At 39.2% G+C, this 23,526-nt stretch overlaps 1 protein-coding gene and 1 long non-coding RNA gene across 2 annotated transcripts in view; one reads left to right on the top strand and one right to left on the bottom strand.

Moving 5' to 3' along the window:
- The window catches only part of LOC119648642 (lysophospholipid acyltransferase 1), a 65,963-nt gene extending 54,426 nt beyond the window's left edge, over nucleotides 1–11,537 (top strand). Inside the window, exons 2-8 of the mRNA XM_038050417.1 lie at nucleotides 2,604–2,827; nucleotides 2,915–3,083; nucleotides 3,145–3,315; nucleotides 3,468–3,815; nucleotides 3,995–4,195; nucleotides 4,275–4,406; nucleotides 10,576–11,537. Of these exons, the coding sequence (XP_037906345.1) occupies nucleotides 2,604–2,827; nucleotides 2,915–3,083; nucleotides 3,145–3,315; nucleotides 3,468–3,815; nucleotides 3,995–4,195; nucleotides 4,275–4,406; nucleotides 10,576–11,226 (1,896 nt within the window). The 3' untranslated portion in view covers nucleotides 11,227–11,537. The remainder of the gene's footprint in view (nucleotides 1–2,603; nucleotides 2,828–2,914; nucleotides 3,084–3,144; nucleotides 3,316–3,467; nucleotides 3,816–3,994; nucleotides 4,196–4,274; nucleotides 4,407–10,575) is intronic.
- Nucleotides 11,538–17,628: 6,091 nt separating this feature from the next.
- Nucleotides 17,629–19,615, bottom strand: LOC119648652. Its single transcript, XR_005249049.1, has 3 exons — nucleotides 19,460–19,615; nucleotides 18,824–18,979; nucleotides 17,629–17,984 (listed from the first exon to the last, which is right to left on the bottom strand). It is a non-coding gene; the product is annotated as an uncharacterized LOC119648652 (long non-coding RNA).
- Between the last annotated feature and the right edge of the window lie 3,911 nt (nucleotides 19,616–23,526).

The following is a 23,526-nucleotide window of genomic DNA, read 5'->3' as shown; positions in this document are numbered from 1 at the left end:
TTTTACTTCCAAATGGATTGGGGGAAAATTTACAATAGCTTCGAGTGCCACGGTCGGCATACTACTCCTACTCGTTGCTCCAGTAATACTCCTTTGAATCTGTGTCAGCAGTTTCCTGCTGTTAGCAAAGCTCAGGGTCGAACACCAGACGATGCACGCATACATCAAAATGGGTTTTATTATGGATGTATACATCCAATGAATCCATTTTGGTGCAAATCCTCAGGTCTTATCTATCACAGTTCTACAACACCAGAGCAATCTGCAGGATTTTTAGCATTGTTCCTGGATATGATGCTTCCACGTTAACTTGGATTCGAGATATAATATAATTGTATAATTGTATGTATTACGGCTTAATCGTCCGCAAATACTTGTGCGAAGACCGTTGTGCCCTCTAGGAGTCATAGCATGGTGTCCATTACCAGGAGCCATAACAGAGGGGAGAGAACCCCTTCCTGTAGGCAACCCTTAAGACACCCTGCCTCAATAGGTTTCTGTTCGACCAATATGTGGATCTTTCACTACTCTAACATGTGAAGGATCCAACTGATTAACAGCGGATCGATTCCATGCTGTCTTGCCTCGTTACAAATCGCCGCGAATGAGGCGTAATTGAAGGCACCTTCGATGTCCATAAATGCACCTAAGGCTTTATCGTTCATGCCTTCTCAATTTTTGCCGTTAGTTCATGGAGTGCTGTTTTCGTGGATTTGCCTTTCTGGTAGGCATATTGCCTACAGTGAAGTGGCCACTTAGGGATATATGTATCCCTTATGAACCGATCTAGTAGTCTTTTCAATCCGTTTAGCATTTGGCATCTGTGTAGGTTTCTCTGGTTTGGGAATAAATATTATCTTTATATCGTGCTAGTTGGTTGGAATATACGCGTTATATATTCCGAATGTGTAGGCCCAGGGCATCCACTACCTTTGTTATTAGAACAACTGTTTGTCAAAAGGTTTAATTAACTCCGAGTTACACGTGTTTTTTACGAACAAAAAAATGAATTTTTCGATTTTTACAATGGGTGATTTTGTTGAGCAAAGAACTTGCATCAAATTTTGATTGCGGAACGAATATTCTTGTGCGGACACGTTGAAAATGTTGCGGAGAGCCTCTGATAATCAAACTATGGCACAAACAAATTTTTATAAGTGGTACAACGAGTTCAAAGCAAGTCGAGAACGCGTTGAAGACGAACCGCGCTCTGGACGGCCACCAACGTCTACTGACGAGGGCCACGTCCAAAAAATCAAAGATTTGGTGCTTCAAAATCGTCGATTGGCAATTAGAGATCGTTGATAGTGTTGGAATATCATTTGGCTCAGCCCAAACCATTGTGAAGGATGTTTTGTATCTCAAACGCGTCAAGTCTCGATTGGTGCCAAAATCGCTCATTTTTCTGGAAAAAAGGCGTCACGTTGATGTGTGTGAAACTTTGCTGTCTGACTATCAGGATCACTTGAAATGCATCATTCGCCTGATTTGGCTCCGTGACAGATGAGACTGATTGAGGAAGAACAACAAGTTTATAAAAAACTTATCAGGAAACATAAACAAACTTAAGTTAGTTGTGTAACGTTGTGAGAGAGAGTCTTGAAAGCACTATCCTCAGAAACGAATATAATTTTGTATTTTGTGATGCGTCTCTAGAGAGGTCAGCGAGAGTGGCTTTTCAAAAAGGCTTCATGGGCCATTCCCATCCGGTTCCGTATCGTAATAATGCCAAATTCATCTGATCCACTGATTCATGAGTGATTCCACTGAACCGCTGATTGGAGGGCAGCAATTTGCAATTTTTATTTTATAAATAGAATTTTCCATGCTTTCTACCGGTCATCCGAAATTATATACGCTCTATAACAACAATCTCAGGCCACGTGCCTTCGGCTATTAGGCAGAAGTATGTGAATGTATACATGTTTCGCAATTGCCTGCCTCGATCCGCTAGGCAAAAATGCATTTGCTAGCATGTCAGCATGGGTACATAACCGGACAATTTAGGGAGAACACAGAAAGAGGTTAATGATCATTTTGATTTAGGAATTTGATAAGAGGATAATCGAGGTGCTAAAGGATGTTAGGTAATAGGAAAAAAGTGCTGTATATAAGCAAGTATTAAGGACAAACAAGGACGAAACAAAACGATTTCGTCTACTACTACTGCAAGAATTGTCGGTTATCCATATTCTTCCCTTTTTATTGGAAAAATTCTTAAAAAACAGGTAAATTATGAACATTTGAACATTTCATTTAAATGCAATTTTGGATGCATCATGCCAGAAGAACATTAAGGAGTGGGTAGTCGAAAAAGCTTGATATTACCAAGAACGCCTCTTGTCTAAAAACGACATGTTAGTGGCGATTTAATAAATCTTCACAATAGTTTCACCTTTAGAAACGCAAAGAGCCCGAATGCTGATTGGTTGGCTTTGTAGGAAACTCATACCCTTTCTAAGAGAAGCAACTTGAATAAAAGAAATTGTATTCCATGCACATCACTCCGTACAGTACTTATATATACAATATCCAAACATTTACATAATCTTCACATGTTCCAGTGCATTAAAATGATTAATTAGAACGTTTATTTATTTCAGGTGAACTTCTTAATCGCACAAATATTGGCATTATTCTTGGCTTCCATATTCCGTTCGTTTCTCCATCCGTCAAAAGTATCGGCCGAACTACGCCACATTTTTGGTTTATCATTGGGATTATTTTTCGGATATTTTTGTTTTGGCCAACAAGCCATACACATTGCAGGACTTCCAGCTATTTGCTATATTGTGATACGTACACTGAATCCAAGGATCGTACAGAGGTAAGATTTCATTTGCATAATAGTCATGATTTGTGTATCTAATCCTAGGATACAGATTATAATCTAGTTTCATGTGTTTTCTTACAGAGCTGTTATGATTGTGGCGCTTGTATATCTATCATGTATCCATTTACATCGTTTAATTTACGATTATGGATCATATTCTTTGGATGTTACTGGGCCTCTAATGATTATAACTCAGAAATGTACAAGCTTGGCATTCAGCATACACGACGGATTTACTAGGGAACATAAAGTATATTAATTCATAGGGAGCTGTTTGAATTTTATGTAAATTGTTTATTGGTTTGTTGCAGGACTTAACAAAGGCACAACAATATCATGCTATCCATAAACTTCCATCCGCTCTTGAATATTTTTCGTACATGCTACATTTTCAAGGATTAATGGCTGGACCAATGGTTTTCTACAAAGATTATATAGATTTTATTGAAGGCTATCATATCTTACCACATCCAAATGCAAATGTACGTATAAAGCAATGTAAAGTACGAAAAACTGAAAGTTAACGAACAGTTAATGATAATACCTTAAAGGGAGCATAAGGATGAACATTGAAATTGGAATGTATTGACTGCATTCTGTACTACATTTGTATTTTTATGTTTCTACGTTGCAGGGCAACTTGGATAACAGTTCGAAGCAAATTGTTTTGGAACCATCGCCAATGAAGAGTGTTGTCCGTAAAGTAATTGGAAGCTTTGTCTGCGCCTTTATATTCATGAAATTCATTACGGTGTATCCGATAAAAGGACTGAAGGATGATGACTTCGTAAATGACACATCATTTGTGTATAAATTTTGGTACATGGCCATGGCAACAACTGTGATTCGTTTCAAATACTATCACGCTTGGCTGCTAGCTGAAGCAATTTGCAATAATTCGGGATTAGGCTTTAATGGGTATGATAAAGACGGTTCAGCAAAATGGGATCTTCTAGCCAACATTAATGTCTTCGCTTTCGAAGTAAGTATATCCAAGCTCATGATTATTTTGGTAGGTTTGTCTACAGTCTGATCTACATATTATGCAGCAGATTTATGATCTCTAATAGAAATTAAGTAGGAATTCGGAGTAGGATGAATAATAGATGCTTGATTTTCATTCCTTTCCACCATATACTAAAAATTGATACTCCTTTTCAGTTCGGTACAAATTTCCGTGATAGTATAAATAATTGGAATATAGGAACGAACCATTGGTTAAGAACAGTTGTTTATGAACGTGTACCAAAGAAATATGGAACACCTCTAACATTCGGGCTGAGTGCATTGTGGCACGGTTTCTATCCAGGATATTACATTACCTTTGCCACTGGTGCGCTTTTCGTAATGGCAGCTCGTGTTGTAAGTACTATGAATATTATTTGATATGCTCGCTCTAAGTCATACATTTCATTGCTTTTTCCTTTCTTCGAATTTGTAGGCTAGACGGTCGTTCCGACATCGTTTCCAAGCAACACAATTTACACGTATGTTCTATGACATTCTAACATGCCTAACAACTCGAGTATTTTTAGGATACGCTACGTACCCATTTGTACTTCTTGAGTGTGTGGTAAGTATATTTAATCTTATTAATTGAATATGTTTGAATGGGATATAATTTTAAGTTGAAGGATGGGTTTTAGATGACATATCATATGATACCAATCATAGTTGTCGTCTGATAGTTCAAAAAGCCCATTCAATTTTATAATTAATTAAAATAACTTACAAACATTTGGTTCCGTTAAACTTTGTACATAAATAGTTGACAACGATTTCATCGCAACTACCTGTCGTATATTTTGTCTCAACCTTGCTAAAAGTACGACATAGGTACCTGGTTAATTCAATTTTCCGTGAAAATCTTAATTACCATTGTGTTGATTGCATAATAATTACTTTTTTTTATTGCAAATCGTACTTTTGAAGTAATCGTTCACAGCTTAAAGTACTTGTGTAGGGTAATTCAAAGTGTCAAGTTCAAAAGGTTGAATGGAAATATCAGTTAAATGTGGATTTTGACTTTAATTAAATTCTATTGGATGGGAACAAGTAATAGTTTCCTGCTTTTCATATTGTTACCGGTATAAGGCCTTGACGTTAATATGAGTTTTAAGTGCATACAGAATAGTTCCAAAGCTTGCGAAAGTGTAGACGCTGGATGGAAGGATGTCCATTAAGATGTTTGAGTTACTTTTGTTCCTGCGGTTATCATTCAGCATTATCATCATCAACGGCGCAACAACCGGTATCCGGTCTAGGTCTGCCTTAATAAGGAACTCCAGACATCCCTGTTTTGCACCGAGGTCCACCAATTCGATATCCCTAAAAGCTGTCTGGCTTCCTGACTTACGCCATCGCTCCATCTCAGGCAGGGTCTGTCTTCTTTTTCTATAGATATTGCGCTTATAGACTTTCCGGGTTGGATCCCCTTCATCCATACGGATTAAATGATTCGCCACCGTAACTTATTGAGGCGGATTTTAACCACAACGGTTATGGTATCGCACATAGATTTCGTCGTTATATAGGTTACGGAATCGTCCATCCTCATGTAGGGGGCCAAAAATTCTTCGGAGGATTCTTCTCTCGAACGCGGTCAAGTGTTCGCAATTTTTCTTGCTTGAGAGTGGCCCTGCTGCTTTTATCTGTCCTCGGACATTGGTCAGGGTCAGCCTTGTTAGTCTTATCAATTTCATCGGGATATCGAATTCCCTCATGGTCGTGTACAGTTTTACTATGCCTATGCTGTCATAGACGGTTTTAAAGTCGATGAAAAGATGGTGCAATGGTGGTTTTTCCATCGCTTGCTGCGCAGAGAAAATCTGATCTGTTGCTGATTTGCCTGGAGTGAAGTCTCTTTGGTATGGGCCAATGATGTTCCGGGCGAATGGGGGCTATCCGGCCTAGCAAGATAGCGGAGAATATCTTATAGATGGTACTCCACAACGTGATACCTCTATAATTACTGCACTGCGTGATATCTCCCTTTTTATGTATGAGACAGACAATGCCCCGTTGCCAATCGTCAGGCATTGATTTGCTGTCCCACACCTTGAGCACAAGTTGATGAACCACTTGGTGTAATTGGTCGCCTCCATATTTAACCAATTCGGCTGTAATTCCATCGGCTCCTGGCGACTTATGATTTTTAAGCTGATAAATAGCACGGACTGTTTCTTTTATACTTGGTGATATCAGTATTTGTCCGTCGTCTTCAATTGGCTCCAACTCGCCGATGTTCTGGTTGTTCATCAAAGTACTCAACCCATCGCTCCAATATGCCCATTCCGTCGGAAATCAGATTTCCCTTTTTCTCTCGGCAGGATGAGCATCGAGGTGTTTAAGGCTTCATCCTGCTGACTTGTTGGTAAAACTTGCCCGCCTGGTGCGGTTACTCCCTGTACTTTTCGAGTTCACAGACCTGTTGATTCTTCCAGGCTTCCTTTTCCGTTGGTGAAGTCGCTTCTCCGCTCGACGGAGTTCGTGATAAATCTCTGCGCGTGCTCGCGTTCTTTGAGAATGCAACATTACTCGGTATGCAGCATTCTTCCGGTCCGTTGCTAGTTTACATTCATCGTCAAACCAACCGTTCCGACTCTGTTTGCGGCTGGGGCCAAGTATGTTTGTATTTATGATAATGTTCTTCAGGTGAAGATCATTTGTTGATGCTTCATCTCCAGGATCTCTGCTGACTGCGGTTATTGCGGGATCCATTTCCCTCTTATGGGTGTTGCAGAAGGCTGTGTTGTGGATGGCTTCAGTGTTAACTCCCACCTGGTTGTCAAAGGAGATTCTGGACGGTGTTGTCATTCGAACTCGGAGCACCATGCCAACGAGATAGTGATGCGAGTCTAATTTATATTGACCCCCCTATCAAGGCTGAGAGGCGGTTTTATGCTCCATCGTGGATTGGTACCCATGTTTCGCCCTGGGATCTATACTACCCTTTGACCATCATTCCATGCATTACCACGTTAAATTAATTTGATTGAGGGGCCGCATCTACAGCAGAAAGTACATATGAGCCCTGTGGTAATATGTTTATTTCGGCACATTATGCACCGCTGATGTAGCCTTTTACCTAAAAGAAACCAGTCTCAATAGAAAAATTTGTGACATTATTTCGAAGGGGCTATCGCATCTACGTTGTGCGGCTTGACACTGCATTTTTATGTTTCATTAGCGCGGGAGCCAACTGTAAAACACAGCACGTTTGGAACTTTCGACAAATGGATACAAACTAAAGGTTTGTGAAACATCAAATTGGTAGGTGGTGTGAATAATATTACAAATCAATTACTTAGGTTACTAGTATCGTGAAAAGTAGTAAAACATACGCAAAATTCACTTTTTTTTGCTGTACTTTATTACATATGACGAAAGAGAGTGCCAAACAAATTTCTTCCTTCTTATCATTTCTCAAAAAAAAAAATATAGAGGGTGCGGGAATTCATGCACTTCAAAAATACATCACCCCATTGGATTTGATGATAATCTCAAAAATGGTACGTCTGAAACAAAAAAAGCAAAGAGCATATTAGGAAGGAAGGTTTCTTACAGGACAATTTATCACCTTTGCCGAAAATTGGTATTTTCTTGCACTTTTTTTCTCTTTTAAGTTTTTTTTTTTTATTTTTCTTTGTGATATTCCGTAGCCTACATAACGACGAAATCTATGAGCGATACCATGACCGTCAGCTTGTTCCTTATTAAGGCTGGTTTAGACCGGATACCGGTTGTTGCGCTGTTGATGATGATATTCTGGTATTGTCACGGCTAAAGAAAACCCATTAAAATCGGCTCAGTGAATTTTGGTAATAACTATTTTCTGTTTCGATTCGGCAGTGAAAATCTTCTACGTTTCTTGAAAAGCGAACACCAGGGAGCAAGATTTCGGGATTTGTCCAGAATTTTGTTTTTTTGAGGTTTCGGACGCTAAATTGGCTCACATTTCGATCGATTTGAAGTTTGCAGACGGCAGACCTCGCCCCATTTGTTATGAGGTCCAAGAGTTGCAGCAGCGCCTGTGGGATAAGAACGGATGTGCTGCAGTGGCAAACGAGGTTTTGGCGCGAAAAAAATTTCTTGACAGTTAGCCTTTGCTCTATCTCTGATCACTATATTTTTTTATAATGAAGATGAAAATCTTAAAAAACTATGCTGCGCCCGGTTTTAGCAGTGTATGGAATTCTTAGCCATTAAAATTATCCTCAGTTCTCTGTCCATATCCCCTCGGGACAACCGTAGTATTATCTCGTGGGTAGGGCTCTTGTTTGCACTAGCATAATTAAATCACGCGTGCTTTTCAGGCTCGATCCAGTTCCTGCAACTTTTCGTGTATCATTATTTCATCCACAGAGTTATGGGGTCTGGTTACTATGTGGAGAGTGTCGTTCAACGGGAGATATTTTATGGGTCCACCCCTGCGATAAACAGCCGCCCACTATATTTTGATCCTCTAATACTAGGCATCATCCTTGCTAGAGATGAACTACCCTTTGATGCCCTTTCTCGCGTTTAGTTCAGGTGCCCCTTCAAGGTCAACTTGGCATCGATCGTTATTCCCAGGTATCTAATAATCGATGTTGAAACGATCTTGTGATTATCAACCCATATTTTGATAGTATTGTTTTTATTGCCTATTAAAGACCGCTTTATTCTTTTCGACCCCCAAGTCCTGATTAATCATTTGTTATTCTTGCTTTGATGGGATGATTGATTTAATTTTTGGTTCGTGCTACCACCGCCAGGTCGTCTGAAAAACCAATCAGCGTTGCCTTTTTTGGCAGACGGAATCAAGTACTCCGTCATACATTATGTTCCACAGCAGGGGCCCCAATACGGAGTTTTGGGGAACACCTCCGAGAAGTAACTGCCGTTTATTCGAACTAAGTAACCGAGGAGATCCAGTTTAGCCAGGGTGTCTTTATTCCCACCCCAGTTGATTGAGTTATAGACATTTCTGTCATCCAGCGTCACCACCGCGCAGCACTTACCAATGATCAATGTCTCCCGAAGCGAATCCATGATCGTAGAACGCGTTCTCCGGAATCCACACTCCCATCCCTTATCTCGACAAATGGAAGCAGTCTGTCGTTTATTACCCTCTTCAACATCTGCCCCATATGTCTAAAAGACAGATAGGACAATATGAAGAGGATGCCCCAGATGTTTTTCGGGATTCGATAACACACCCTGTTCCACTGGGCCACTCCACACCTTCCACGATGCACGATTCAAATGTGCCCGTGAATCATGTGCGACTGATTTTAGCATCTCCAATTCGTCCACAGATTTTCCATAGTTCCTCCTCGGTCACCCCGAGGATCGAGAAAAAGTTGTGTTGAACAGCTGGCTGGGGTCCACTTATTTCCTCTTGTGGGAAAAGGATTGCGATTATTTTGAACGCGAGTCGCTGGCGCGTCATTTGGGGTGATTTTTCCCCATGAAGCTTGTTTATTATGATCTTGTAACAGCGTCCCCCGGGTTTGTATTGCCTCAAGGCATAGCTGCCTGTAGCCATTTCGCTTACTTTCCCGTATGGCCTTCTTAAGGCTACTTCCAAGATTGCAGCAATCTTTCTCTCTCTGCCGATTTTCTGGCCTCCCTTTTGTCCTTTGGAAAAGCTTCTTCACTCGCAGACACGATGATTTCAACAGTGATATTTGCTGGTTCCACCAGTAGTTTGGTTGTCTACTGTACTGGAGGCGTCTTCGTGGCATGGTAGTGTCGCATGCCTCACTTATCCGATAATATAACTAACTCTCTTTTTCCAGCGCCATTCCTTTCGGGTCGTGACCTTCTTCTGAAGCCGACAAGACTGTCTCCTCCTCGAAAACTCTAGTGTACGTGCCAGCTATCCGAAGTTTTCATTCTTGTTGCGTATTTGACTGTCGCCTTTTCCGTTTCTAATACCGAGGAGGGGCCTAACCTCTGCAGATATGCCCGCCGTTGACTTTAGTCCTTATAAAGCCGGCCCCCGTGAATGCAATTTTTTCTTGTATGGCTTGCCTTTCGCATGCCTATATCGCCGCGTTTCCAGATAGGTCTTTCATCCAGGTAGCTCTTTCGTAATTTCGGTATGGTTCGCAGATTACCGTCACGTCCACATTTAACTCTCGAATGATTTGCAAGGTCAGGTCTTGAACTGCCTCGGAATGGTTAGCTCAGGGTTAGCTGTCTTCAGCGAAGACGCTTTTTTCTCTTTGGCCGTATGCTGGATACTAAGCGATTCGCTAATTCTGTTCCTATTCCGTTTGCTCGCGTTCTCACTTACCTTATGTTGAGGTTAATAATTGGGACCGTTAATCAAAAAGGAGTGCTAGTTTGAGTTTATTTAGGATTCAAGATTTATCGTGAGATTCGAATAACACATCGAAAGAAATGTACGCTTTAATCAAGTATTATAAAAAACTAACAATTATCACATACAAACAAGTGAAAGCCAAACGATGTTGATTGTTGATGTCAGGCAGTAGAGATTCGATTATCAGAACTAAGTTGAAAGCAACCTCAGTCAAGAGAACGTCTTATCTTTGTCGCAAGAAGTATGAAATTTCAGCTAGTAAAGGAGTAATTTCAGTTGTAAAATTCCAGGTTGCCGTTTTCTTCATGTTCTCTCCACGCGTTGGCTGCTTTTCGTTAATTGACTACTTTTTCTTTAAGATATATTTTATCTATACATTAAGCTTGTAAATTTAATGTTCTAAAAGATCAATTTATTTTCTCAATTTCAGGCTAGTCTTCATTTGTACCTGAAAGTTTACATGTGCCTTCATCTAGTCGCCGTTGCAACAATTTTCATTTTACCAAAATTGGTTCGCGGAGCTCCACGTCCCTCTACTAGTAAACAAAATTTGACAAGCACAAGTGGAGTTCGCCTGAGCCCCGGACAATCGAGTCCAAAATCATCATCATCCATTACAAATTCTGGAATAGAAAATGCATATCCTAAAAGTAATGATGCGATCAAAAGATCCCTTGTTGATATGGTCCCAACAAGTCGTACAGAGGCTGTGAGTGTTAAGCACGATGACTGCGAAATGGATAATTTATCACAAAAATTAAAAGAAAAGATTGATATTGAAACACGTAACATTGAGGAATTTATTGATAAAACAGTTACGGGTATTGTAGAACTTAAGGATGAAATAATGAGAATGAATGAGAATGAAAGTCATTTGTTTATTCCGGCTGAGGGACTACGTAAGCGTAACACTAATATCGATAATGTTAATAGCAGTAGTAGTAATACGGTTATTAGTAGTAGTAATAACAAAACAGACGGCGTCGATGCTTTTCTTAAAAAAGAAATCGATGCTATAAACGCTGCTGTACAGCAGGCAAATGTTTTGCCAGCTGTTTTGAGTAATGGCCATGCCAAATAAAAACAGAAACGAGAAAATTTCTACATATGATAATAATGCATTAAAATAGAAATAAAGAATAAAATGGAATATTAACGAGACAAGATTAGTTTCCGATACTAATAAATATCTCTATATGTTTACATAATCTTATTAAAAGCAAAACAAAATTCTATAATATATTTATAGTTGAAAATCATGGAAATTTATAAGTGATTATAACAGTAGAATAAAAGAGAATATTTGGAAATGTGGATTAACTTAAGATTTTGTTGCAGATTTAAAGAGTTGAACAAATCCTTTGAAATATATTTTAGAGTGTCTTTATGTTAGATTTTTTCCGTTTTGACTTTCACAGATGCATTTGTCCACAACGACCGCTAGTAATTATGAAATCTTTGCATACAATACTCATTTGATTGGTTTAATTTGCTTTGGAAAAATGAATGAGTTTACTTAGCAAAAACAGGACTTACGATTGTTCCAAAAGGGTACAGTGCGTTGATAGAGGGTAGAAGATTTATAATTATTTTCAAATACTATCAAACACACTCGAATCATTTGAAAGTCATTGCAGAGATATCCATATAGATAATGCATCAAATCTGAAAACGGAAATGGTTGAAATGTGTTCACTTATTCGCATCTGTCTGTTTCAATAGTTTGCAAATGATAAAACCATTTATCTTTTGTAAATTTCATTGGACTTTCAGCGTAAAAAACAGGAAGCAAAAATCATTTGAAAAAAAACAATTCCGCAATATTCCCCCCAACGCCGCACGGAAGCTTCAACGGGCGATGGTTCGATGTCTTAGGACTTTCATAAACCTCGACATATTCAACACGGGGCACAACTTCGTTACGAAATCTGTGATATTCTTTGGCTGAATTGACACAGAGCTTAAAATTACTTGCTATATACGATTACCAAGGGTTTTCGTTTACCGTAATCTTTTGTATAAACCAACAAAAAACTCGCGATATTTGCCGCAGCTGCGGGCTAAACAGACAGGAAGTTTATTAAGGTGTTACGAGGTTAGACAATTAAGAAATGAGACTGATTCCTTAAAAACCGTATATTTCAGTCAGTCCGCACCTCGACTGGTCTCCCACTCCGCGCTTCGTCTTCCACGATTTCAAGCCCCTCCCTAAATTCTTTATGTCAACGAAACACCTGGGTACGACTAAGAGCACTATCCCCATGCACTTTTACAATTTCAGCGTACGTTTCCGAAGCTGTTGCGCCCAATCTGGTGCAAAATTTTATCGCGACGTGTTGCTCTAGACTTCGTATTTCCATTTTCGTGACGAGCACCACCAACGCACGTCTACTCAACACGATACAGCAGGCGAACTGAAGAAGCTAGAGCGATGGTGAATATATCAATGGAAAGGGGAGGATGCCGGGGAAGAGGAAGGGAATTTGAAGGTTGCAGGTTTACCACAAGCGCGGCTATAAAATCATTCTCATTGGAATTTCTTTTCACTTTGAAGGTTTAAGCCTTATTAAAATGGGCTGTCTATCTATCTGTCTGCCACACGCACTTTTCTCCAAAACAGCTTAACTGATCCGAACAAAATTTGTTATTTATTTGGTCTTGGTCTCCAAATAGTGATATTTCGGAAACCACTCGTTCCTTTCGTTAGAGACTTGTTAGCAGTTATGAAGGAAACGAGTGGTTTCCAAAATACCAGTATTTGCAAGACCAAATAAATAACACTGGCGAATAAAAAAAACAAATCTTAATTAAGTTGAAAAAAGAACTCGGTTTTTTTCCTAATCCTGTAAATATTTTTATTTTTTCCCGCATACAATCGTTTCGGAGGCCACGTGCCTCCTTCCTCGGTGCTAGTACCTAATCTAGGTACTAATCTAATTAGGTACTAGCACTGAGGAAGGAGGCACGTGGTCTCCAAAACGACGGAACAAAATAAAAATATTTACAGGATAAGGAAAAAATCCTAGTTCTTTTTTCAATTTATATACCAACTGTAGAAAAAAAAAACATGGACATTAATTTCAACTAAGTCTTAATTATTTCAAATAGTTTAGAAATATTTTTGAAATTTGTTTCTATTGTGTAACTCCTAAGAAGAAAACCGCATTGAAGCAACAAAACACTCATTTTTTAATATGGCAAAGAGGCTGGACGTAGCATTACAGCATCCAGAAAAGAACTGTAAAAACAAAATATGGTCATCACCATCATCAACCGCCCAACATATCCGGTCTAGGCCTGCCTTAATAAGGAACTCCAGACATCCCGGTTTTGCGCCGAGGTCCACCAATTCGATATCCCTAAAAGCTGTCTGGCGTCCTGACCTACGCCATCGCTCAATCTCAGGCATGGTCTGCTTCGTCTTCTTTTTCTACCATAGATATTACCCTTATAGACTTTCCGGGCTGGATTATCCTCCTCTATACGGATTAAGTGACCCGTCCATCGCAATCTGTTGAGCCTAATTCTATCCACAACCAGACGGTGGTGGTATCGCTCATAGATTTCGTTGTTATGTAGGCTACGGAATCATCCCACCTCGTATAGGGGGTCCAAAAATTCTTCGGAGGATTCTTGCCACAAACGCAGCCAAGAGTTCGCTTTTTTTGCTAAGGACCCAGGTCCAGGAATACATAAGGGCTGGCAAGATCATTGTCTTGTAAAGTAACAGCTTTGACTCTATGGTGAGACGTTTCGAGCGAAACAGTTTTTGTAAACTAAAATAGGCTCTGTTGGCAACCAACAACCGTACGCGAATTTCATCGTCATAGCTGCTATCGGTTTGGACTTTCGACTTTAGATACGAAAAATTTTCAGAGATTATTTCGTCAAAAACGTCCTTACTTCTCTTTCAACAAAGCCTGTGCAAACCCTCGTTTTATTTTGGCTATCTTGAATTAACACGTAATGATTCAGTATTGGTGAAGTTGCATATAGAATTCAAAATTTGATCATCAAGGAATAAGTTAAAAATGTTGGACATTGTATGTAGTTATTTACACTCATTGCTCCGGGAGATGCTGTCACAATCGCATCGTACTTTTCTATTTTTTACCTGAATTTGCAATGAATTCAGCTTTTTTAATGGAGACAGAATATTTACTGGCTCCTTATTTTCTTCAGAGTCCACTTTAAGATTATCCGATTCTGATGCAATTGCTGAAAGGACACATTCTTCATCAGTTTGGTCTAAGGCTTCTTTCGGGCCCTTGCTGTTATATTCAACTAACGTTTGTGCAATATCATCATATGAGCATTGCCCACGTGACATTTTTGACAGCGTTTAATTCCTGGAAATAACGTCAGTTAAGTTCCTTAGAAGAAGGAATTATGTGCATATTAATGGGAAACAAACAAAAAACAATGGGAGACTTGTTAGCACTGATGAAGGGAACAAGTGGTTCCCGAAATATCGGTATTTGCAAGAATAAATATCTACACCAACGAAAAAGAAACAAGTTTTTTATTATTTCATATAATTAATCGTTGGAAACACCGCATATTTACACTCAGATTAAAATTATTGTTTTTAACAATTTATTTATAGAAAAAGTGTATTTTTTTCTTTTTGTGTTCAAGTTTTATTTTTTCTCGTTAAGAACAGGCAAATACAAAGCGAAATAATTATTTTGATGAAAAACGTTTTTTGGGTTGATTGGTTGATTTTTATTGACTATAAGGGCTGGGCATTACACAGCACAAATTAAAGAAGCCAAGTTTGAGCAGCTGCAGTGTTGTCATTTTGTTTTTGGTTTTTTTGCAAGAAAAATTATGTGTTTACATTTGAACATCAATGAATGAATGAACATGAACAATGAACATCTATATTCAATATAATAAATACTCCCAGTTTTTTGAAAAAAAAATTATTGAAAAGTCTGTTGTTTGTAGCGTCTTCTCCGCCTAAATCACTTGTTTTGAATGTATCAGGGTGTTTGCTATTATGAAGTGCATCAGCTTAATAAGGGGGGTGCTCGTTGGTTCGTGTTTCCTTGAACATTGCGATAGAGTTCACATGAAACAACAACCGGAATGAAAAGAAGAAAAAAATTTTTTTTTGCATTCAAAAGGACTTTAATTAAGGATGCTAATGGAGGTATTATTGCGATCAATCAAAGGGAGTGATTCTGTTCGTTGAGTCACGCCTAGCTCGTCAGCTAATTGTTCCTGTGTTTGGCCATCGTCTTCATTCAATATTGCTTCCAAATATTCATCTTCAAATTTACTGGGTGGGCTTCTATGTTTTAAATCGTTCCTTTAGATAGGAAATATTTGCTATAAGATTATGAGCATCACCAACGGTCGGTTGACATTTTTTGGATACAAAAGACAAAGTTCTATGCACATATAGAGTATAAATGGATAGATAACGCCCTCAGTAGCTTTTAATTTAAGAAATTTTGTTTTTACATGGTGCTACAAGAATAAATAATCAAACCACGGAGCTAGCGCCACGGACACTAGATGAACCATTCTTTGAGGACCTCGTCGAGATCTCTTGCTACAGGGGGGACCTTCTTTCCTTTGTGAATTCTACTAGCTAGCTCTGAAGATCTGTGCGGCTGGACTCGGCCTCCTTGCTCTCATAATAGCAGTCATGGTCTTAGGAGTTTGTGGCATCAAAACGGCGTACCGGACAAATAGGAAATGATGTTCATAATTGAAGTTTCGAAGAGATTTGTTAGTTAGTGTTCAACAAATGGAAAGAAATGAAAAAAATCTATGTCCCTAACTAATATTTCACAAACATTGCATTTCGAAAACTCACTATCCCTGAAGCATTCGTTTCATTTCGAAACTGCTGTTCACCCCAACTTGCGAAATTGATTGTGGCTTCGTTATAACCGTAACCGGCACTTTGAATTTATACTAATTTATTGTTTTTAATTTCACTTTATTCTCGAGACAATTTACACTTGCGAATGTTGATTTGATTCGGGATTCTCTTAGATTGGACAGTCCCATTTCCTCACTCGCCTCGTAGTCCTTTGCGCGCTTTTCCCGATTGTCGGGGTACGCCACACTCTGCCTTAATTGCCAGCGTGTCCGGCGAGCGTGCTCATTGGTTGTTGTGAAGCAGGTTTCAAGTATCGCTCCGCCACATTACCATGATTTGCAATACAACTCGAAAAATTAATAGTCCCCAAAAATTTTTCACATACTCTTTTACTCGAAATATGTCGGTCAACTTGACGCTGTTTTTTGTGAGGATCAACGTTTTGCAACTATTTTAAAGGTTTTGTTTGCAAAACGAAACCTTATTAAAATCGGTTCAATGTCTGTCTGCTCGTCTGTCTGTCTGTCACACGCACTTTTCTCAGAAACGGCTATACAGATTAACACGAAATGTGGTCAGAAGATGGGAACTGTGAACGCGCAGACATGCAGTAAGCGATATCCGTCTACGTTGAGGGGGGTTTAGGGGGGCCCCCATACACGTAAAAGGGGGGTGTAAAATGTTTTTTCACTGAATATAGTCATGCGGGGTATCAAATGAAAGGTCTCGATTAGTACTTTTCGAAGCCGGTTTTAGTTTTGAGATTTGTTAGAAAGGCGGGGAGTAGGAGGGGCGGAAAGTGATGATTTCTTTAACGGACCTTTTCTTAAGGAACTACCCATCCGAAAAATCCGAAAAAAGTCACGAAGCTGCCTCTATATGGTGCCCAGGCCTCAAAATACTCCCCATATCGATATCTGTTCAAATTATAAAAATAAAAAGTTGGTGGTAGTATAAAATATAATATGCAGGATATCACCCCCAAGTTTAATTAAAATCATACTATTAGTAACAAAGTTACAATAGCTCAAAGTTGACTTTACTATGTAAACGTGCAACTAAATATCAATATCACACTAAAGTGGGTAGTCAGACATGCTAAATTCATATACATAACGGGCTACGTACAAATGGGATAGTTCTACACTCAAATATACTCACAGAAGAAACAAACAAAACCTTTCATGCCTGAAGCGCCCAACTTTCGGTTTCCCGACTTGTTCTTTTTTACTGTTTTTCCCGGTTAGTCTGGATTTTAATATGGGCAGGTCCGCATAGAAGGCCTTGTTTGCAGCCTTTAAATTTCATGCTTTTTGTTGCCATCTTTTGAAAGTGAGGCTACCAGGTTGGTCTTCTTGTTTAAAATAGTATGTGCCCATTGTTATGTTTTGGTTGTTAGGGAAATTCCTTCATGTGTGCATTATAAACTTTTTTCGTCCATTCATTCGTTGGTCTCCTTAGCAGCTCAGTTCATTCCCTCAAAAATACATAAATAAATACAATAAATATGAAGTTGTAATCTGGTCAAGATGTTTTCAGCATACGATACTAGCTAAGGAGATTTTTGAGCTTTTCTGATAATGTGTTCCGGTACAAGCTTGAAGAGCTTGGGACGAGACTATCTTTTTGTTTTATTTCTGACTCAGTCTTTAAGCTAGGAGTTATCTCGATTCGGATTTGTTCCTGGTACTCAGTACTTACCGCCCTGGATTTTATTAGCTTGATCAGTTTCGGGATGATTTTTAGTTGGAATGTTTAAGGGGGCAATCTCTAGTATTTTGCACATATTTTCAATAATTTTTTTATACACAAAATTTTATTATCATACTATAATTTTTTCACAAATGCAAAAATACACATTAAAGTATACACAAACATTTTTTTTTTAATTTTTATAATCCAATATGACCCAGATATGATTGCCTCAACAAAGCCTGTTTTTTTTCCTGGTTGACATGATTTCTCGACTCAGGAACCTCCGAAATCAAAAATTCCAAATTCATCTTAAAGTGTAATTAAGTCGCTATAGCCCATACCAAAATCAAGTAATTTATGTGAAAAATAACAAAATGGTGGACTTTTTGAGTTGTCAACCTATTTTTTGAGGTCATCTTCTTTAAAAAGGTGCTGAAATGACAACGGATATTCATGATTCTGCTACGGGCTATAACCATATATGTGACGAATAGCCCCTCTAAATTTCAGCTTGATCGATTAAATACGTTTTGTAAAATCGAATCAATCAAGGTCGCTTTTAAAATATTTTTTTTCCAAAACTGTCGAAAAAATTAACTTCCATCGATTCTGCACTGCCTTCATGATTTGCATTACAATCTTCCTCGTGAGTTTCATACCACTCCTGATATTTAATAGAATTTTCCTGACCAGCCGATTGTTCATAAGCTTTGCACATGCTACATTTCATAAATTTTAGTAGACCTTTCATTTTTAAAAGCATTTTTGTACTAGCCTATGAAGTTGAATCGTTTTTCAATACACTCGACAAAACGGATTTACATCAGAGAAAAACTCTGGGTGTGGACACTTCTGCGACGCAAATATTTGTTCGCTAATTTGCCTACGTTTAGCAGCTTAGTAAGGCCCGACTTAAACTGGAGACACACGGAGCACGGCGTAAATATTTGTGCGAAAATATCTTCCAATTTGCGCCGAAAATGATGTAAACGGTAACGGTAAAAAACGGTATTTGTTCAAATAAAGAAAATTGTAGCCAAAACAAAGAGGTCATTTCTTTTTTCTTTTCACTTAAATTCCGACCACCAATCTCCAAATGCCTACTTCATTTTTCGTTTTCTCTAAACATCTAAATGAATGAAATTACCTTTCGATATGAAAACGCCATGCGGCAATATTTTATAACTTTGTTTCTCCTTTATTGCTCTTTATTTACTCTGAAAAAATTTTGTTTCGAAAGGGATCGTTCCATTGGTTTATAGTTTTCCATATTTGCCTTCTTCCTGGTTTATTTTCACTGACCCTATTTCGTAAAATGTATCAGGGTTAGCTAGTTAATAGGTCATTTTTAAAAATAGAACCAAACTAGTGTACACAAATTCAAATTCCAATGTTATTGATAAAAAAAACCAAAATCATTATATACAGTTGGTTAATTGTATGCAAAAGTAAAATCAAATGATTTACGAAATGTTAGAGCTAACTTCGAGATATTATAAAAATGTGTATTATCAAATTTTCGCGTGAATAAATGTGTGCAAAAATAAAAAGTATGTGTATCGAAAATATTTAAAAAGACAACTTGAGAATTGTTTAGGTTTAACATTAAAGTCAGTCATTGCAGAGTAAAAAATACCTCTTCCTTAGATTCGTATTTAGACTTAAAAAATTTCTAGAAATAGCAGTTAAGTTCTGATTAAACGTTTCAGATAGGAATTTTAAATAAAACCCGGATTTTGCAATTAAGAAAATATGAATTAAAATAAAAAATACAAGCACATACCATATCCTGATGATATTTTTTGTAAAAAAAAACAATAGGAATGAACGAACATAATGATTTTGATTGACATGTGGCTTTATCTATTTGACAAATAAATTATGTATGCCTTCATAGACATCTTCCTGAATTGATATTTTGTTTCTTATTTCAGGGGGAGTCAACTTCCTTTACCTTTTGATAATGTACCCTATGACATGATAGTTAACTGAATGAAATGATTCTGGTGTGAGTAGTAGGACTCTTGAGCAAAGTGAAAATGAAAAGGCTTCCAGAATGTCTGGACAAGAGCTAGCTTTTCGCTCTCTATGTTTTCTGCTGCCAATGGTATTGAGTTCATGGCCAAATTACTTGGATGTGTAACAGGTTCATTAAAATATGTCCCTTTCGGCTGATTAATTTCGTCTTTTATGGCTAAGATCTTCAGGCCACGAAGTATATTGAAGTTTCTACCACTGTGCAGAAGTAATCGTTTTCAATATATTAGGCGAAGACGTTTTTACTGTTTGTAACGAGGGCAGAGGCAAATCGTCAGGCGCTGCCTCGCCTCTGCCCCGGGGAGCAGCGTGACCGAAGCGGCTCACAGATGTTAAGTACTCCTTTATATAATTCGCAGAACACGATATGATTGCGAATTATATCGAAATTGAAAAAAATGTCGAAAGTAAAGCGGTCTTCGTAAAGGTCAAGTGCTAGTTTCTTTTCCCTATCCTCGGAGCTAAAATGGATCTTATGATTATCCATCTCTGCTGGAGAGAATTCACTCAAATTATTTATTTGCTGCTTGTAAAATGATACGAGTAACATAGCCATTAGAGCACGCTAGAGTGATTTGCGTGGGCATAAGCACCTAAGTCAAATGCTTAAATGCCCTACTTAACGATTTCTGCTCCTAAGACAAAAGAATCGCGGGAGGTTGCGTGATCGAAATAAGCTGGTAGATGCTACATTTTTGGGCATTCCCTCAACAGGATGCATCCTCAGCCGTGTTCGTGGATACCTCAGATATCTTAATAGGTGCTGGTCTCCACCAAATGGTGAACCAAACCTGGCAGCGTAATGTGTGTAATTCACTGCGGCCTATCCAAGTATCAAGTACTTTCGTTGTTCTCTTGAAGGCAGGCGGTTTTAACTTTTGCCTACGACACTCGACAAAGCGTCCTCTCACCAACTTCTGCACTTAGCTTTGATCACCCAATTTACATCAGGCATTCCACATGTGTCCGGTAAAGACAACTTGATTGCCGGCGCTTCGTTCCAGATCTCCGAGATCAACATCCTAGCCGCAGTCGACTTTTCGACAATCACTGTGGCTCAGAAGGATGTCTCAGTTCTTTTGAGATTGCAATGGACTCCAAATACAAGTTCAATGTGTTCCCTATCCTCGGCTCGCCTTTCTCTGTCTACTGTGAAATTTTCGAAAAGGGACCTAGGCCATATATTCCAGTCCTTTTCGTAAAGAATTGGTTTGCTTATTGAACGATTTTTCGCATCCCGGCGTTAGGACGACGAACCGGCTAGTTTCCTGTCGTATAGCCGTCCGCATGTGCCGATATGGTTCATGGGGAGACTTGGTCCTCGAGAAAAGAGATGGACTTGGAGATATTGGATTGTTGCGCCCGCTACGGGAGGCCGTTCCGACATTGAAGACCTCTCCACCATCCCGTAACGCGCAATCAGCTATCTCACCCCTAGGGAGCTTAAACTGTGCACCCACGTTCTGATGACGACTGATGCCACCTGGATGCCGCTGTAGCCACCATATGAGAGCCGTTATAAGATTCTCAAGCGTAGGTAGCACACATTCAATGTGGGCGTCGTTGGCAAGTACAAGACCTTGGACAGACTGAAGCATTTCCCCCAGGAACCAGACGGCACTGGAAGAAAGCATGATCGCCATGTCTGTTTTGACGCCCGCCAATTAGTCACAGCCGAGTAGCCTCGCCACGGGTTCTCTCCCTGAAACCCCCCGTTTCAACTGGGGGCGGAGTGCTGTGGCGGAGCGATATTTAACACTCTCTTCACTGTTCTGACTACGCTGGGCAATGAACGCGCCCGCCGGGCACGCTAGCAACTAAGTCAATGTGCGGAGTGCCCGTCAGATGCGTCAACAATCGGAAATAGCGAATGGGCGGCCAAGAGGCCGGTGAAGAAGCACGAATCTTCCCAGTCCAGCGCATCTCGTGCTTACTACTTCTACTCGTTGAGATGACATACATTTCTGTAATTCTAGTTAGTTTTTTAAATTAAGTCCCTACAGTTTTATATAATTTTGTTAAAATTCACGTATATAGGTTCAAAACGTCTTTAATCGTATGGTTATGGTCTAGAAATGGAGTGCCTTAACACGCTTTAAGGCCAAGGTTCAAATTCGATTACCGCATCATCGTGTTGTGTGGTTTTCGTACAAGGCGACTAACAGTATATTATAGAAATTTGTGGACTAGCGACTTAAAAATTTCTAGTTTAATCTGCTATTGAAATGTAAATCAAAACTACGGCAGAAGCGGATTTTATGAATACGACTTTTGGCTATTGAACACGAGGAAGAGTTGAGAAACTAGAGACTGTGTGTATGCTAGTCGACGACGGTCTTTATAGTCCCTAGAATATTCGTTTTTTCCAACCTAAGTGAAAACTTCAGCAATATTGACTGGACATTCTGTGTGGAAGGGAAGTGGGATGGTGGTACTATGAAGAGTACTCTTATCCTTATTGTGGCATTGCGCTTTCTCTGGAAACCCAGTGCTACTAGACACGAGTGCGGTGTCGACAGCTGGTGCTAACACAAGGCACGCTCTCATGACCTGGGAGACTGTACTGGGCGCTGGTGTCGGTCACGTCTCGGAAGAATATTACAAAGCATGGCTAACGTTGCGTTGGTTAGGAAAGCACAGGCTACCGTATATTGCAATACTGAAGCGAAGCATAGCCATGCGCCTTGAGGATCTTTACGCAGAACTCTTTCTTGTGTACTCTGCAGTTTCTACAGGTCTGTTACTTTCGCGTACCTAAGAATCTGAAATCTTCTGCAGGGGGTGGAAAACGATCATAATTAAAATCTACACTAAGAACATTTATGTTGAGTGCCTTCATAAAGATAATAGCTAAAATAAACCTCGGAGGTATCAAACAACACATCGAAAGTTTGATCGACAAAAAGGAGTTTCGCTTCCACCGCATTAACTTCCTTCGAACCATTTTGAAAAAGGGCACTGAGTTTAGATCTCCGCCTCACCTGCTCATTGATTTTGAGAAGCCTTTCAAAAGCATCAGTAGGATGTTATCTGGAGTTGCGATAAAGGGACATTCCGCAAAAACCTAATAGCTATAATCAGAATGACAACACAAAATGCCATGTTTTATATCGAGGTTAAATCTCAGAGGAATTGGAGTCGAAAGCGGATTTCGCTAGGGTTGCATGTTGTTATGGTGGACGTGGAAACAAACTAACAAAATCTCGAATTTCTCGAACCTTCATCTGAATTTGAACTCCATATGTTTTCAATGAACCTGACCTGACCTTTTCGAAATTCATTTTTTTCTTTCTTAGCTCAACAAAATTTATTTTTTCGGAAACTCCAAGAGCGTCCGTCATTGATTTATTTCCAGTGAAAATTTTGTTCTTTATTGCGAATATCTGAGTGAGCGAAATCTTCGTTTTTTTCATGATTGTTTCCAGTACGTTGTTGATGATATTTGTTATCGTTAAACTTTCAAAACAGTCAATGGGGCTGGCCATATCTTCTTCAGGACTTTCTGAGAACTGAAAAATTCATCTTGGACGATGTGCGTTGCCTGTTTCTGGTGCCCCTCGGAACCAAATTGGAGTTTGAGTCATATTTCTCGTGCCGATTCATAGTTCACTTTAAGTGCCATGTCCTTGTTTCCAAGGGCCTTATAATGTTCATAAACTCTTCCTTTTTTGTCCCTCTGTAGCCTCATTTCGAAAGTTGTTCATTGCATACCACCTACGCATTAGTCGGTTCTTGAAGTATTTTCCTGGTTAATGCAGGAGGATCCAGTCCGGAAATCATCCTGCTCTCTGTCAATCGAACTTTCAAGGTGTT

Source organism: Hermetia illucens, chromosome 1 (assembly GCF_905115235.1).
Source record: "Hermetia illucens chromosome 1, iHerIll2.2.curated.20191125, whole genome shotgun sequence".
Lineage (NCBI taxonomy): Eukaryota > Metazoa > Arthropoda > Insecta > Diptera > Stratiomyidae > Hermetia > Hermetia illucens.
The sequence above is the reverse complement of the archived record's forward strand: the minus strand, read 5'-3'. Positions and strand labels throughout refer to the sequence as shown.